This window comes from Tenrec ecaudatus, chromosome 3, assembly GCF_050624435.1.
Source record: "Tenrec ecaudatus isolate mTenEca1 chromosome 3, mTenEca1.hap1, whole genome shotgun sequence".
Lineage (NCBI taxonomy): Eukaryota > Metazoa > Chordata > Mammalia > Afrosoricida > Tenrecidae > Tenrec > Tenrec ecaudatus.
In genome coordinates this window covers 115,220,030-115,238,764 of record NC_134532.1, presented here as the reverse complement: position 1 = coordinate 115,238,764, position 18,735 = coordinate 115,220,030, and the positions used below count along the sequence as shown (strand labels likewise).

Genomic DNA, 18,735 nt, shown 5'->3' with positions numbered 1-18,735 from the left:
TAATTACAAACAGCTTCTTAGCTTTCAAATGTAGTAGTGTTTTGAAAAAGAAGTTTATTTTCTTCCTAATTATATTTTCTGCCTGACATTAATGATCTTGGGGACCCTCTTGGTAGTTACCAGTGTAGAGAGGGGAGTCCATTTGAGACTGCAGATTTACCAAAGACGATTAGCATGTGGATAACCTGACTCAACTTAAAACTAAACCTTTCGGTGGTCAATATCTCTTTAAGCATTCTTCAGATTAATATGAATGGGTTAATTAATAAGCTAAGATGAATATTAAGAAGTTCCTGGATGCTGCAAACAGTTAAGCATTCAACTACTAACCAGAGGGTTGGTGCTTTGAATCCACTCAGAGGCACCTTGGAAGACAGTCTGGCCGCCAGCTTCCCTAAGGTTACCCAGCCTTGAGAACCCCATGGAGCAGTTCAGTTCTGCACACAGGGATCCCCAAGAGTGGGAATCAACTCAACAACTGGTTACTGGTTAACTGGTATCATGACATGACCGGTTAACTGGTTAATATGACGTGCCTCCTCCAGAGCTGACATTGTTTCCCTGGCATAACATCATGAGGTCACAAGGTGAGGGCTGCCTTTTGAAAAGACTCTTTTTGACACATCAGGAGATGTTAGGCTGTTAGGCTATATGCTTCCCTCATTTAAATGCGCGGTGATATGCAGAGAATGGAGAAATCACTAGAAATCCCTACATTTGTGCTTACATTATCACAAAAATGTTGTTTTACAATAACCTTGGCCACCTTTCATAAATTGTAGCTCTCACACTCAGGTTCAATTGAAGGTACCCCTGTGGTCCAAGGTATTGGTACTGAATTCACAGCAAATGACTCTGTGGATTAGCTTTCCAATGACAAGTGTTCTGCCACCCCAAATATTCTTTCCCAAACCTTTGATACAGCCTGTTTTATTTTATTGTTAGCATAGACAGCATTTGGTCACTATTTTCTAATTGTTTTCATGCCAACAAAATAGCAAAAGTTTTGAAAATGAATAGACAAACACAAAATCACAGTTCATGCTACTCACTGAACTTAAAAAAAACATATATGGGTGTTCCTAATTGATTTTACATCACATGCGTTTATTATGGTAATAGTTTCTACTGGTTAAGTCAGCCCCCAAGTGCATGATTATAAGCATGTCATGATCTTTCACTTAGAGAATGATGGTTTTCAGGGATTTTGTCCTTTGGGTTAAGTTTTAAAAGATTCATTGTGTATTAGCATCTGTGTCAGACCAAAGTTAAGGCACTCCACTGTATATTTTCATCTCTTAACCAAAGCAGAAATGTTTTCTGAACCAATCGCTTTTTAGGGAAAGTCATACAATTATCAAGAAGTAATTTGCCAATTGGCTAAATGGTCTGGTTTCTGACCTTGGTCTCTTCTACAATTTCAGTACTGATAAAGCAGCATGCTGGAAAAAGGAACTATTCCAAAGTTGTTCCTAGGACGTCTTGTCTCGGATGCATACCCTATAATTGTGCAGAGTGGCGTAGTTGTCTGCGAGGAGAGTCTGCCAGGATAATTTGACAATGAGAAACAATAGTATCCAATTTAAGATCGAGGCATGGAGAATGGTTCGAGTTATTACTAAAGGTCAGGGTTGCAAGTTAGAAGGACCGTGTTCCAGGGGACCCTTTCCTCTCACGGGCGTCGCTGGCATTTGTTTCCTTTAAGGGTTGCATGTGTTATGCTGTGCTTTTTGCTCTTGAGGCTATGACTCCAGTCTGGGTCTGATGACTGCATTAGCATGTAAGTCGTTAGAAAGTAATTATTTCCTTTGCAAAGGTTATGTTGCTCCAACATTGAGCCATTTTAGAATCCTATGTAATGACTAAACTCTTCCCCAGCGGAGACAGGCACTTTTGGATAAGAAAAGGGTGTGGGTCCATAAGGCTTCTCCTCGCTCCTTCTCTTTGACAGTCTAATGCCCAGAATTGGCTTCACGTCCATAAACCTGTGCTTAGTAGAAGAGAAAACCCATAAGCCTCAAATAGTTTAGTTTCTCTGCTTTCTGTGAGCCATCTTTTCATAAAATCACCAGAGGTCTGGTGATTTTTTAGCTACACCCAGTAAGGTGCGTGATATGACTGGGAGTCTTTGTTGGAACTGAAGTGGTGGACCTTGGACAGGTTGCAGAAGGCTCTGCTGTTATAAACTATAACTCAGTGGCTCTCCTAGCAATGCCGCATGTATTTGCCACTGTGACCACTTACCATATCAAGAGAAACTGAGGCAGATGTTTCTATCCCGTGTGCTATTAATGAATCCTATTTTAGTGCTTTTTACTTGAGTGGAGTTTATGATACCACTGAAGACACATGGAGGGTGTTTCTCTTTGGTAACTTTCACAACCAGTGTGCTGGTTGCCTGTGAAAATTTCCTCATGCATCCGTGGAAAATAGATCCCAGAAACTTCTTAGATGTTGCCTCTTCTAGTCTTAACACGTAAGCTTTCTTTTAAAATGCAGTTTTGTGTAGTTTTAAAAATGAAAATTTCCATTAGGTTATCAGCTAACATTTTGTGATAGAGATTCTATTTTAAAAGTATACATATTGAGATCATTGAATTTATTAAATATGTATTTGTTACAGCTATATTATGGTTAATAAGAGTGAATGTGATCTATCTTTAAGATATTATAAGAAAATAAACTATACAGAACTGCATGGCTGCTTGGGCACTAATACAACTAGTCTAAAATAATGATGTTTGCTATTCTTTATTGAGTTGTTTTAGTTTAGGTTTAAAAAATTTAAATATACATTTCCTTATAAATTATATTATTCATAATTGGCTATTAATGAGTACTAAAGAAATGGTATCCTTTTATACTTTTCCTTCTTATACATAATCATAGTCATATTTTTGTAATTATATGATCTAGAATGTAATTTATTACTTATCTTTGATTTATTTCAGCTTTTTGCTTATATTTTATCTGACATATTTTATTATCCTATTTAAAGAAATATGCGTCTACGTGAAGACATTATTGATGAGTTTCTTAAAAATATTAATAACAAAAATAAAACACTGATGTGCTACAAAATCTAACCAATATGACAAACAAATATAATGTATGCCTTTAAAAACACAGAGCAATCATTCTGGATCAGTACTTCAAATTATTGCTTTGATCAGATCAAATTGGATGCCGAACTTCCCCCGCCCTTTCTTTTGCAACTAACTCTCACCCTAATTTTAAATCAGACAAAGAAATCTATACATCAGACTTAAAGCAAATGTTTTAAGAGGAAAGGTTTAATCCAGAAGAGAGTAGTAAAATCACCTCTTCTCTTACATCTAGGACCTCTAGGCGGGTCTGAACACAGCCATGACTGGTGGTATTTCGTGTATCTTCCCTTTACTTTCATCAAACTGGGTTATTTCTGTCTCTTCGTATGAAATGGCTGAGCCTTCACAGTAATTCTTGTTGCTATTGACAACTAAAGCAGCCATGCAAGAAGAAAATGCTGTGGAAGGGAAGGTGAAAAAGCAAAACAAATCCTTAATATCGCCTCCCTAAAACTGGAGAGAAAATTGACTGTACAGTATGTAAGAAACAGGTAAGTAAAGACATCCATTTAAAAATTCCTCATCTTAGTAACTAATTGATCGAAAGTTTCACCTTTTTTTCCAGATGTTTTGCCCAACACTAATTTAAATAAAAGGATACTGTCTCTAGGACCCCAAAATTAATATTCTGAAAATGAAAAAAATTGGAAGGTACAGTGTGAATTTTCATTTAGAATTTGGTCTGGGGAATTTTCATTTAGAATTTGGATTACAGAAGAATAGCATAACTTCAATTATTGGTTAATATTTTTGTTACAAGTTGTTTATTAATAACAAAATGGTGACAAAATATTACTATTTTAAACATGTCCTAGATTTTTTTTTTTGTTTCAGAAAAGCACTGAAAGTTGACTATGTGTAAGTCTCCGGGAATGTAACAAGTTGATAAATCCCCAAGTCCAGCCTCCTTACCGAAAAAAGATCTGGAATTTCTTTTTTTGGATATTTGTTTTGCAGCTTTCTACGTCTTAAGGCAGAGAATAGCCAGGATAAGGTGCCAACTCAAAGGTTAGATGAACATTTTTCTTGAAATAATTTTGGCTAATCGGTGTCTTAAAAGGCATAACTTCTGAATAACTTTCCAAACTCTAAACAAAACTTAGCACTACTTGCGTTTTTGAGTTGCTTTTTGCTGGGGGCATAGGGTGGGGCTATAACTCTTCAAGCTATGCTTATTTTCCTCATAATTTTACTAATTTAATTTTAATTCAATTTTACTTCAAACTTGTCTTTTTCAATATGTAATTTTTTTCTCCTGTTTTGAGTCTAATAAATTGACCTCCATCCTAATACAAATCACAGTTTATATTTTTAATACTTAAAAAAGAAAATATAAAAAACAAAACCCACCAAATGAAATTACTAACACCAGATTATGATTAACTTGAGGGAATTGTATCTCATATTCATTAAGTCTTCATGGACCAATTCAGGTAAGAAAGATTTTATTGTATAAAATACACAAGAAGTTATACTAGAATCTGTGGGTATTGATGGCATTGTTTTGGTACAGAAAACATTTCTTTAAAAAAATCTTCCAATGTAAATAATATTGATTAATAAATCCCCCTTATGACACTGTAGTGGACACTTTTGGTGATATTCTAAAATTGAATGGAAGTAGTCCCAAAAGACCAATGTACTTTGAAATGGACTCATGAAAGATACTACTTGGTGTCATAAATAATCTTTTTTTAAGGTAGCATTTTAGTAAAGGCATTTGAGAACAAAATTACTCTGTTAGAAATAAAAATTAAGCAGTTGCTATATTTAGAGAAATAAAAAATTCAAGTATACATACCCTGTAATTATTACTAGCAGGTAAAAAAATTGATGGGCCGATGGGTGGCTGAGGTTAGGGAGACGCAAATGTAGAGAGGAGTGGAATGTGTGCCCCCACACATCTGGACTGGGGCTGCGGCTGTGGCCTATCAGCTGGGAGATACTGAACATTTCACTCAGTATTTCGGAACTGCGATTTCCCAATCTTTAGACCTGCTTTGCAAGATTGGTGTCGGCCTTAACAAGAGTGCCTTTTGCAAACAGTTCTTGATTAAAACTCCTTATTATTAAAGCGTGAGTTCGGCATCGGGCCGCTCTCTGGGAGATTGGTGATTTGGACTCTTCGGCTCCTTGGTGGGAGACAGATGTGGCAGTCTGCGTCTGTAAAGCTGTGTAGCCTCGGAAACCCTCTAGAGAGATTGCACTGTTCCCTACAGGGTCCCTTTGAGTCAGAATTAATTCACAGTGGGCTAGGGGCTATTCTTCCCATGGTTTTGCTCTTAATGTGTGGACAACTCATAGAATGCCAATGGAGAACCTGGAGCATTGTTTGAGTTCAGCATGCCAGATGGTGGGAAACCCTGGTGGCTCGGCTTAGTAAGGGTTGGACTAGGAATTGCAAAGCCAGCTGTTCAAAACCACCAGCCACTGCTCAGGAGGAAGATGAGACAAGCCGCTCCTATAAAGATGTGCATGTTCGGAGACCCTAAGGAGCAAGTTTCCTCTATTCTGTATCGAGGGGCTCTCGGAGTCACAGTCACCCTGGTGGCTGTGAGTGATCACAGCATTAAGAGCCCTGGGCGTCAGCTGGTTATGGTTTGGGCAGTTAACGGCAAGATCGGTAGTTCAGACTCGCCAGATGCTCAAATGGAAAAGAGAGGAAGCTTGAAGATTTGGGGGTTCTAATCCGCCAACTGCTTTATGGGAGAAACATGAGGCAGTCTGCTTTATTTACAGTTTTGGAAAATAGAGCAGTTTTATTCTCTCCTTTAGGGACCCTGGTGGCACAGCGGCCGGCAGCTCACGACCCCCAGCTTCTCTTGGGGAGAAAGACAGGGCTTTCTGGGAAACTCAAGGGGCAGAGTTCCACCCTGTCCTTATGAGGTCACTATCATTAGGCATAGACTTGATGGAAAGTTTTTTTTGTCTTTTTAAGGGTTGTTATTAGTCACAATTGACTTGATGACAGTATATCTTTAAATAAATATATTATTAAATAAATATCTCTTTGCCAATATATCCTGTGGAAAAAACCAGTTGAAAGTAGTACAACATTCAAATCATTTGCTTCTGAAGGAAACCTTCCAGTGGGTGCCCATCTGTGATTCTGAACCATTCTGTCTCAACTCTTACTGTATTGCCACTGAGCCTCAGGATGGAGTACAGTTTGTTTACCCAGTAGTGTTTGCAGTTGGAAACGGATTTGAAAGGAGACAGAGTGGGTTTATAGAACTTTAGTTATTTAACAGACCTGAGGGGCAAGGAGTAAAAGTTAGATTCTTGGAGCAATACAAGACGGACTAAAAAATGGGTCCTGCTCCAATGGTTGCCTGTTCTTTCCATGAATGTAGAGAGTGAAAAAGCAAGGATAAAGACTTGAGGGCACTTGGCGAAGAATCATTCACTGCCAAGGAGGATAAGGGAAGATTTATGGATGCAGGAGCAAGAACCTCCGTTTGACGGAGTGGGGGGAAATGTGTGAACTGCCACTCATGAAAGGTGAGGGGGAGAATTGTGGATGGATTGACTTATGGAAGGTCTCTGATAGTATGTATACGTTAAACTTTATCTAAAACTTATAGATGAGCATTGTAATATTTGAAGCAGGAAGCCTACTTAATCAAATTACATTATAGAATGAATTATGTTTCTTTGTGTTAACCATATCACCTTACAAGGAAAAGAAACCATTAATTCAACATGCATTTATATCAAGGCCTTAAAAAATTGCCCAAGATAAACGTCATGTCTCTCCCACACTCTTCACCCCCATTTGGTTGGCCTTCCCCCGTTTTACGCTATTATCCTGGGAGCGCCAGTGGTGCGATTGGGTAAGGTTGAATCACTGTCCACAGGTTGGTGGTTCCAACCTACCCACTGCTCCATTGGAGAAACATAAGAATATCTGCTCTCAGAGATGTCTAATTTGAAGCCAATGTTCTACTGACGGCAAGCTATTGTTAGGAATGAATAACCACCACAATTGTTTTAAAACTAGAATGTCCTCTTAAGTCAACATCAAGAAATCCGCCCAGCATCGTGTCCCTGCTCAGATGCCGGCTTCTGCTCTAGGCCTTCCTGACGTTTTCCAATCAGGGCTTCCTCTCTCCTTTCTCTGCGCTTCATTGTTGATACCTGGAGACGCTCTGGAAATTGCTCTGTAATATGATCATCTGCAGGTCTGTCTCAGTTGTTCTACTGGCTGCTAGTGTCCTGAAGATGGGAACGGTGTCTTGTATGCCTCATCAGATCACATCAAATAACTTTGCAATGCTCTCCCAGTGTCGGCCCGGGCACCTCTGAATGGCACCTCAGGAAAGATGATTTATTGGTGAAAGGAATATATTCCATTTGTTTTCCTATCATGTGAGCTTACGTACCTTATGTCTTTTACTCTTGATTGAGATTCTGAAAGGAAAAATCAATTTACATTTACCTCCTACTCGAAAGCCATTTATTGTTCATAATTGTGACTATAACTCCAATTAGTTGAGTATAAGGACTCTTTAGACTGGCAACTCTCTGTGTTTCAGAAATAGCTGTGTGCATTTTTAAAAATATAGGCACAGTCACAATGGACTGTTGCCGCATTTCCAAATACTTTCTGCAGCTTCTTACCTTTCAGACCTTTTTGGCTTTACTTATGCTGCGTATTTCAAGCACAGGCCGTTCACCCCTCCACAGGCTGGATTCCCATCCTTTATGGTGCAATTCGCACTTCCTCTTCAAAGCCTGTCCTGACACCCTTCCTGCTCTCCCCTCCCTGCAGAGAAAGCCCTTCTTGTGTACTCCTTTAATACCTTGTACACCTGTCATGTCATGTCATGTCTGTCTTTGTCAGGAGACTATAAATAATTTCAAAGCAGAAACTGTGTACTTAAAGAGCTAACAGTGGAACTAGATAAAGAAAATAACTACGACATGTATGTGTGTATATAGAAATATGAACCCAGTTTATGCTGGGGATAAGTATGGTAGATGATACTCCAAACTCAATAAAATGAGCTAAAGGGAATCTGGGAGATGGTTACATTTAAGCTGAGTCTTGAAGTCTGTCAAGATATAAGTCTGGCTAACAAGGGGAAAATGACATTCCATATAGGAGTGTGGAGGGTTAGGGATTGTTATTTGCTGGAAATGAGTGTGTTTGTAGGTGTGATTGGAGAAGAAGCTGATGAGATACACCAGCATGGGGTCATGGAATGTGGTGCAGAATGTCAAAGCAAGACTTTGAATCGGTGTGAAGATCTAACTAAACAGGTGGGGAAGCAACAAGTAGATTGGTTTATGAGATCCTTCCAATGCGGTTCGAGCTTGGAGTCAAGTGTACACTACTGAAGCAGGAATACTTTCGTTGCCGCTTATTTAACTAGTCCTTGTGATGAACTTGTAGATTGTTTCTAAAAATTTTTTTTTGGATTCCAAAATTTTGTATAAGTTCATTATCGGGCAAACTTGAAATAAGTTTAAAATGAAAACAAACCAAATTATATGGATCCAGAAGGGCTAACTAACAAATGACTTTCATCATATAAAGCTATGATTGTTATAAAGCTAATTCCCTCTATTTTTTAAAGTAAATATTTAAACATTTTGTAATGTAAATTACATTACATTTGTAATGTAAATATGAGGGGCTTCAAATTGAGGGAAAATGAAATTAATGGAATTTTTCGGGAGACTTTTTGAAGCCGCCTCACTGCACCCCGCACAGCCATTCTTGGCCTATTTGTCTCCTTAAACGTAGCTACTCAAGGAGAGCTTGCTCACCTCTTCGTCTTGATGTCCTCAGTTGTTAGCACAGTGCATTCGACACTGGGGCTCCTGTGCTTGGCCATCCTCCTAATCCCAACCACTGTAACCACCAGATTGCATTCTTACTATGAGATGGACCCCGTTCTAAGTGCCTTCTTAGAGTTTTCTCATTTAATCCTCCCAGTAGCATTATGGGTAAGCATGAACCCTGCGGATTTATTGTTTTGTAAGTAAAAAATGGCGATGTTATCAATTCCTGACAGTTCAGTGGTCTCCACTTGAGAGCGCAGAGAAGCTGGACTCTGTGCATGGTCTAAATTTGTCTGTGGTTTCCTCTTCATCGGATTCAGGTTAAGTCTTTTCCCACCAAGAATATTACATAGGTTATTAAATGTTACAATATTTCCATGCTTCATGTCAGTTCCATTATTGCTGATGCTAAGTTTAATGACTTGGAAAAATCCACCAGATATATTTACCAGAAAAGCACCTTTTATTCTTTGTCATTTGTAAGTAAACTGTGAGATAATACACTGAGATTGCTTGAATATCCAGTTTGCTTATGAATTTTCATCCCATCAGATTTATTTAATATCTATGGATAATCTTCTCAAATCAATTATTTCAGGGCTGGTTGCAAAATGCTGCTTTTCAAATTCTGTTACTCATTCTACAAATTATTTGGCATTCTTCAAGGCTCAGCCCCTCTTTGTTTCCATCACTTAAGACTTATGGGTTTTTAAAACTATTTTTACCTTACTTGCTTTTTCTGAGAGCCTTGATAATTGGTTGTGGTTTGGACTGCTAATCACAAGGTCAGCAGTTCGAACCCACAAACACTTCTGCGAGGGACAGATGAGGCTTTCTGCTCCTGTAAAGACTTACACATTTGGAAACCCAAGGGAGCAGTCTATTCTGGCCTGCAAATGTGGGGTCACGGGGAGTTGGAATAGATTAGATGGAGTGGAATCTTTTTCTTCTGCTCAGTTTGTCTCACATTTGGCCCGCGGTGACCCCGCTCCTCCAGCTTCTGTGATCTTTTCGTATGTTTCCAGCATTCTGGGAGCAACTCCTTGGTTTTGGCAATAGCAAACTATTCCAGCCTCCCTACTGTGCCCTGCCCCGATTCTTCTTGTTAGGGAATTGAATTTATAAACAAGGATCGTGGACTAGACATGCTCATTGCTACTGTCTTCCGACTTTAAGTAAACATTTCTGGGAACTTCTGACTAACTAACAATGCTTGTTAATTAATTAGTTTACAGCCTGCTTTTTTATTACAGCGAAATGGAAATAAAAATTCCAAATGCAAGTAAATGACATTATTGTTCAGAGGAAGGTTTTCTTGTTTTTCAGTGGAAAGGGATATTGCTTAATTGTGATAAATAAAAGTTGGCATGAGATGTAAATTCAGTAACTCATTTTCCCTTGGACTGCTTCAGGAGTTAGTAGTTTCCTTGTGTGAAGTTACAGAGATATTTGAGGTCTGTGTGGATTGGAGGCTCCCGAAGCAGAGTGGCATCATCAGACAGCCCCTGACAGACAGGACGTGGACCAGAGCCCTCTGCTTACTCTCGCTGCATGCTCTCAATCACTAGTTGATGGATTCACGGTAGTTGGCGCTACGTTATGGCTAGTCAAGTTCTTAATGACATCAATATCAGATAAAATGTGAGCCCTGAAGCCAAATAAGAATAAGAGTAATTCATCGATGTAATCCTACCTCCGAAGAGAGAACAATCTTGCACTTCATTAATGGTTAGAAAACTGGCATTTGTACAAAACAGTCAACAAAAAGATTTATTTTAAAGCATTCTGGCAAGGCTATGTTAAGTTGTTCCCCCCCCCCCCAATTACTGATTGTGTTCTTAATTGCAACTTTTCCTTCCTGAAAATGCAATTTAAATACCCTCAGGCCTTTAATCACTATTGACTGTTCTCTGATTTCCTACATCCTCCTCGCCTGCTTCGTGTCACTATGAGCTCACCCGCCACACCAAATCCACTCCAAATGATGGTCTTGCTGGCCTGTTTTCCAACAACCAGAGGAACCAGTGAACTGGCTGTGGAATCAGGATAAGAAATTTTTACTGAAATCCAGCGAATCACTGACCCTTCTTTGCTCTCTGGTGGTAAAATGTGGGTGATCGCTGCCTCTCTCCAGCCTTATATGGGTATCGTGAGACTAAATGTCATCAATCATATGAAATGGGTTTGCGTTCTGTATTCCTGCAAGCATTTTAATAGGTAGTATTTTATAAGGATAACAATCAAAGAGACACTTTTATTTTGTTGGGGTTTTGTTGTTGTTGCAGCACGAATTTAGATTTAGTTATAGGATAATTGATTCCTCTCTAGTTGGTGCCATGAGGATCCAGGGTCTTGGGCAAGTTGAACTTGTTTTCCTCTGGAGATCTTGGATGGTTGGCTTGTGTCCTCTGAGTTTGTTTTACCTGTAATATGAGATGACTTTAGGTGCTTTCTAAGGGACACCTACCAAATTCTACCCAAGGTTCCATTCACCAGCACTGGGTTATTTCATTCTTCTGCCAGCCACATCCCCTCCCCAAAGGCCAACAGCTTTTTGAGAAAAAAAAAATCATCATGGTGCTGTTTTCCTGTGCCCTTTGAATGAGTGTAGGCACCGTATCTGTAACCCAAGCTCTTAGCGTTCCCCAACTTTGTTTCTATCCAGATATTCTTCTGCCTTACATGCGCCTGCACTGTTCTCACCTTTGTTTCTAAGTTGCATCCCGGAGGAAGAAGGTTCTCCTTCCTGCTTCTCGTGGTGCCCTGTCTGAATAACCAGACACACTGACAACATTGCGTAGCTACAGGCATTACAAATGATTCCTTGACCTCCAAAGACCATGTTCTTTGCACTTAAGCATCTTTCTCAAGGTATTATCAACACCTGAATCTAGTCAATTTTTGTCTTTGTCACATCAGCTGCTTGACTTCTCAACCTGTCCTCAGATTCTTAAAACAATATTGGCACTTAAAGACCATTGTGGGTCATTTACATAAGAAACATAATAAAGAACTGAAATTGCATAACTTACTCAAATGCTCACTTAGAAAACACTGCCCACATCTCAGAAGCACAATTTTAACAGTTACAACAAATTCTGAAGATGGCAATTTTAGATTGTAGCCAAGCTGAAGGTCAGATGTTCGTCCCAGAGGCGGAGGAGCAGTGCTTGCCAGTTGAGACTTCTTTTTTTTGGCTAGTAAATGAGTGACTCCGTGGCTGCTTTAAGGACATTTTGGAGGTTATGTTTCAGGGATGTTAGAGGCCATGGTTTGGGCTTATGATGTGCCCATTTTGGGCTTGATTCTAGCAACCTGTTTTAGCAGGGAAGGCGGGGAAGAGAAAGCAGGGGCGGCTGTCTGTTATTCATTGGCAATCTCTGACCCTCATCTGCCTTCTGTTTACTGAAATGCCAAACAATGTGTGGATATAAGGGGAGTCAATCACCAAGAAAGGTCCAAACTTCTTTTTAATGAGCTAGATCGGGGGTCTGAAAATTGTTAAGATGGAAGAGCCAATCCTGTCCCTCATGACAATTTAGGAATTATTCGACCACTATCATGACCCAGTTCTACCTTATGAATCCAGCTAGACCAGAGTACGTACATTGGTACAGACAAGAGCTCTCAACACATGGAATCCAGGATAGAGAAACCCCGTACGCACAGTAGTGGGAGCAGCAATAACATAAGGGTAGGGAAGGGTGGGGACTGGGAGAAAGGGGAACTGATCACAAGGTTGGATATATAGCCCACACCCCCAGAGTGTGGGTACAAATAATAGAAATGTAGGTGAAGGGAGACAACAGGTGGTGTAAGATACAAAATAACAATAATAATATATAGTTGATTAAGGATTCATGGGGGTGGTAGGGGAGAGAAGGGAAGGTGAAAAAGCGGGGCTGATACCAAGGGCTCAAGTAGAAAGAAAATGTTTTGGAAATGATGATGACAACATATGTACAAGTGTGCTTGATGATGATGGATTGTTATAAGATCTGTAAGAGCCCCAAATAAAATGATTAATAATAATAAAACAACTAACCTTAAATATATGTATATATCAATAACCAAAAAAAGAATCAATCGAGAGCCAGCACTATTTTTAAATGAACAAATGAAACCGTTATCTGAATAATATCGAATTTTTCAGTTTTACTAGAAGGATCACATGTGCATGTCAAATGAGCCACATAGAGCTCTCAAGCCGTGGTTTGCCAACCCATGATGAAAGTCAAAGAGGCAATCTGTGTTTTTATGATTAACCATTAGATGCATTGCTCCTCTGAAGCAAGGGCATCCCCTGTTTTTTAAGTGTTTCCCAGAGACCTCAAAAAACAAATCACTTACACATCTGTTTGCTCGCCAGCTGTCCACAGAGCAATGCAGGTTGCGAAGGTTGGTTTGTGATGGCCTCTGAGAGCGCACATTACCGTGGAGTTCAGTTAGCAGCAGGTGGACCCATTCAACAGGTTGGGAATCCTGTCTCTCTCCTGCCAATCTATGTGCTTTCCTTGGTGCTGGGTGACAATACTGATAATAACTTTTATTTTTACCATTCTTAGGGCTCCCTTTTAGAGTATTCCCTATTCTAAGAATATCCTGAGGTGTAGATAGGAAGTTTTCCGCATAGTCCCATGACGATGTGCTTTGTTGTTAGGTGCCGTGAAGTCAGTTCTGACCCATAGCAACCCGAGACGCCCCAGAACAAAACCCTGCCCGGTCCTGCACCCGCGGCACACTGGTCCCTGTGCTTGAGCCCATTGTTGTGGTCACGGCGTCAGTCCATCTCGGTGAGGGCCTTCCTCTGTCACTGTCCCTCCACTTGACCAAGCATGAGGTCCTTCTCCAGGGACTGGTCTCTCCTGACATGTCTAAAGTACTTGAGACAATGTATGACCTACAGGGCACTCTGACCATTCTTCTTCCGAGACAGATTAGTTTGTCCTTCGGGCACTGTCCTGCTTGGTGCGTTCAGCATTCTTCTCCAGCACCACAATTCAGACACATCACTTCTTCTTTGGTCTACCTTTTTCCGTGCTGTCCAACGTGGTATGGTAGGGTAGGTCTAAAATAAACTTGATGAGTTGTATTTCTTTATTAGGATCTACTCACAGCTTTTATAGGAAAACCGTTCAGTAAGGTAAGTTTTATATTAAACATAGACTACAGTCCAGATTTCACTTCATGGGGAATCAATCAGTAAATTATTTTTGGTTGCAATAAGTAATAGAGCTCTATTGCTAGCTTGCCCTTTTAGTTTAAAGTGGTGACTTTTCACCACACCCCTCTTCCATTCTTAACCTACCCTCTAGTCCTGAGGGAGCCGTGATAGCTTTCGTCATTACTTGGGGGTTCCAAAGACAGCCTGGTGGCCCTGGTGAACATTGGAGTGCTTTCCTCCATTCACTCACCAGCTGCTGCACGGAGAAAGATGAGGCAACCCCCTCCCATAAGGATTTGCAGCCTCGGAAGCCCTGCGGAGCATCACTATGAGTCAGAATTAACTCAATGGCAGTCAGTGTGGGGGTTTGGACTTCAGGGGAGTCCAGGTAAGAAGACACAGAAAAACATACTTTTTAGCCCCATTTTAAGTAGCAGTCCAAAAGTCCCATCCACTGACGCCTATAGTTTTCTATAGAGTCCAAAAGCTTCTAGAACAGTGTTCTACAAACTGGATGGCTTAACATAACAGAAATGGATTCTTTCACTGTCCTGCCCGTGTTGGCAGGCCCTTTCTCCTTCACAGATCTCAGGGAGAAAAACCTGCCTTGCCTCTTTTCGCTTCTGCTGGCTGCTGGCAATTCTTCACAGTCCCTGGCAGTGGATGCATCCTTTCATCCTCTGCTTCAAACTTCACAGGACCTTCTCCCCAGTGTATGAGTGTCTGGGTTCAAATGTCTCTTTTTTTTTAATGAGGATGCCAGTCATTTTGGATCTAGGGCCCGCTTGAATTCAGAATGACCTCATCTGAACTCATTTACATCAGCAAAGAGACTATTTCCAAATAAGGTCACATTTACAGGTTCTGGGTGGACTTGAATTTTTTGAAGCACACTGTTCAACCCGCTGTATTTTGCTTGCTAAAATTTAGTCTCATGGTCACCAATATCTGCCAGAGGGGATCGAAAACTCATTCCCCACTTCAAAAAGTAAAGCCATTTTATTAGAAAGAGGGAGGAAAACATAAATATCGGTAAATAAACAGCAGTTTCTGCTATCAAGGCCTTTTATGATCGGCTCCTGACCATTCTTTCAGCCTCAGCTGTTGTTGTAAGCTTTTTACCAAGGAGCCCACTAGCACACTTGACCTTCATCTCTCCCCCCACCCCACCCATGTTGGTTAGTTCCTGAAAGGCTTTTGTCTCCCATTCTCACTGTCTCTGCCTCTTAACCCCTAATGTGTCCTCAGAGCCCAGTTCCTACCTGACACCTTTCTAGGGTCTGAAGTCAGTGATTCCATCCCCCCCCTCCCTATGCCCCATGCGCATGGCCTTTGTCATGATTTCGATAATGTATTATCATTCCATTATTCATTTTTCATGTCCCCTTGTGACTTTTATTCTACCAAATTTGTTTAGCCAATTTTTCCCAAGAGGACTTTGAAACATTCGTGGAAAAATGAAATTGAAAGATAAAATAAAAAACTTTCTTTTTTCAAAAAATCATTTTATTAGGGGCTCATACATCAACTTTATTTCTTAAGATAAGTTCCATCAAGATCAAGACATTTTTTTTTATTTGACGATACCAGCCATTTAGATCTTCCCATAAAGAACTGAGGGGTCTGGGAATTTCACCAGGTCAATATAGTTTTCTTTACCTTATTAAAGACAAATGGGTGCCCTTTAAGTATATTTTTTAAGATGAGGAAGCAAAAAGAAGTCGCATGGAGACAAATCAGGACAGTAAGGTACATGCCTGATGATTTATCATCCAAACTTTCACAGAAACTTTACTTGTTTGATAAGATGAATGAGCCGGAGCATTGTTGTGGTTGAGAACGCTCTCTGAAAGCTCTAGCTAGATTTCCCGGAACACGCTCAAAGTAAGCAGATGTTATCATGCTTTGGCCCTCCAGAAAGTCAATAAGCAAAATGCCTTCTCCCCCAAACTATTACCATAACCTTTTCTTTTGCTTTGACTGGACCATGTCTACTTGGTGCCATTGTTTTCAGTGTGTTTTGCCTTCAAGATGTTACTGATAAAGCCCTGTTTAATTTCCTGTTCCAGTTCTCCCAAGAAATGGTTCAGAATCTTGATTCCACTTGTTTAAAATCTCCATTGAAAGCTATGCTCTTGTCTTTAGCTGATCTAGGTACCAAAGTTTGGGTACCCATTAAGCAGAAAGTTTGCTCAATGCTAATTTTTCTGTTAGGATTATGTAAGATGAGCCAATTGAGAGATGTCTGTAGTGTTAGCTTAGGAGTCCTGGCAGCATGGGCGAACCTGCAACTGCAAGGTCAGCAGTTTGAAACCACTAGCAGCTCTATAGGAGAAAAATGAGACTATCTATTTCCATAAAGAGTTATAATCTCAGAAACCCACAGGACAGTCCTCTGCCGTATAGGGTGACTGAGTCTGACTCCATGGCAGTGAGTATAGTTATTGCTATTGTTAGCTTAGCTATTGTTTGTGCTCTTTATTGTTGGTCCTCTTCAATTAGGATACAGACAAGATGGTTTCCTTACAATTAATATTGATTATCTGCTAAGGCAGGCATCATCTTCAACATCATCTTGTCCCTTCTTAACTCAAGTTATCCATTTGAAAATGGCTTATTGCGTTGGAGGCAATGTCCTCATCAGTTTTGCATAGAGCACCAATGATTTCACCATTCAACCATCCAAACCACACAATGAATGAGATGTTTTGTTTTTGCAGTAGTCCTGCGCTCTGGTAGGGAATCTTTTCATGCTACTATCTTAACCCTTCTTAGGGCCGCAACCTAGATGCTGGTCAGGCACTTTTAGCAAGTTTGTTGTTGTTCAGTGCCATTGAGTCAGTTCCAACCCATAGTGACCGTGTGCACCACAGAAGGAAACTGCACGGTCCTGCACCGTCCTCACAGTTGCTCCTGTGCTGAGCCCATTGATGCAGCCACTGGGTCACTCAACTCTTCCAGCGCCTACCTCTTTCTTGTCGCACATCCACTTTGCCAAGCATGAGGTCCTTCTCCAGGGACTGGCCTCTCCTGACAATATGCCCAAAGTATGTATGACGAAGTCTTGCCATTCTTGCCTTTAAGAAGGACTCCAGCCTTACTTCTCCCAACACAGATCAGTTTGTCATTGCAGGGTCCACAGGACTTTCAATATTCTGCTCCCGCACCACAGTTCAAACGCATCCATTCTTCTGTGGTCTTCCTTATTCGATGACCAACATTCACATGTTAGTGTGAAAGTGGTAGCAAGTTTGTGTGATGTTAGTGGCTTTTGAAATCCATGCATAGCTTCTTCTAAAAATGAATTTTCCATGACCCTATCTACCAAAATTTCCACCCCTTTCTATGAGCACCTATACCAAAATGTTCAGTACATCTCTACTGAATTCAATTTCAGACAAAATCTAGCAAAATTGTAGGAGAATGTCCTGTTACACAGCATTTTTTCCCAAGAGTTTGTTTGTAAAAGAAAAAAAAACAACAACCTGTGTGTAACCTACCACTTTTACTAGCTTCTGAGTGTATTTGGTCCCTTGGGTTGATTGTCAAAGTACAAATAGCAATTTACTTTAAAATCCTGACTTCATAAACAGGTAACAAACATTAACAGTCTTGACCTTTTGGTATGTGTGCTTTTGATGTGCCCGAGATTAGGCACAGCGCTGAGGAAAAACAATAATAAAAGGAAGAGTGGCAGGAAGCAAGCTTTTGTTCTATAAATACTTAACCTCACTAGAAATGAAAGCTCATTAATTTGGTCTGGGGTGGGTGGGTGGGTGGGGAGAAGGGGTGCCAATGACAGAATAGCCTAGGAGTATCAAGTCTAATTGAGGCATAAAGGTCTTCTTCTAAATAATTTTTTTCATATGTTTCAAGGATATTTTCTATACTACATTTTTTGCATATTTGCATTTTAAGAGCTATTTTAAAATTCTGAAAATTCCTGTGGAGGCGTTAAATGATTTGACTTGCATTCAGTTATTTGGAGATGTATGTGTTTTGTTTTAAAATATAACACTCTGGCTACCACAACAATGCTTGATTCATTCGGAGTGTATTCTAATCTAAAAAAAAATCAAGATTTGTGCAACATTTCTTCTAAAAGCATTTTAACACGTAACCATTTTAAAAGTAAATTTTGGTTAGGGTGACATAAAGAATTGTTTTTAGGTCTGTTTTAAACTCTCCTTTTGTCTGCATGCTTTTTAATTAAAACCTCTCCAGCAGCACCATGGACTGGTAGGAGTGAAGGATCCATTCGGGCGACAAGCAAAATAGCGAGCAGAGCTTTTAGAGTATAATTGGCAAGTAAAACTTGTGGGAAACCAGGTGAGGAAAGGGCTGGTGAGGGTCAGTGAGGAATTGTAGAAAGCAACAAAGACAGCAGACACCACAGAAGAGAGTGAAGATTTTGAAAGAAAGCATATTTGAGATTTGCCAAAGAGGAACTTGGTTCCCTACCCCAGTTTGGAGAAGAGCATGAGCTAATATGAGAACGTGTTGGGCTCAAAGGCTTTGAAATTCAGTGTCACTCATGAGCCTTTCCCTTTAGCCTTCAGGGTCTTTGGCAACGCCTTCATGAGTACCGAACCTGTTTCTTCAGTAAATCACGCCTTCCTCATGCCAGACCTGAATGATTCCATTGTTCTTTCTGCCTGTGAGGGTTACTTGTTGGGA

General features: G+C 40.2%; 1 protein-coding gene across 4 annotated transcripts in view; it reads left to right on the top strand.

Annotated features, from left to right (window-relative positions):
* NPNT (nephronectin) overlaps nucleotides 1–18,735 on the top strand; it is a 76,102-nt gene that overhangs the window by 11,708 nt on the left and 45,659 nt on the right. For 2 of the 4 annotated variants that reach the window (XM_075543963.1, XM_075543960.1), the window contains exon 3: nucleotides 4,065–4,115. The exons of the other annotated variants lie outside the window; for them this stretch is intronic. In XM_075543963.1, coding sequence (XP_075400078.1) covers nucleotides 4,065–4,115 — 51 coding nt within the window. The remainder of the gene's footprint in view (nucleotides 1–4,064; nucleotides 4,116–18,735) is intronic. 4 annotated transcript variants of the gene reach the window in all.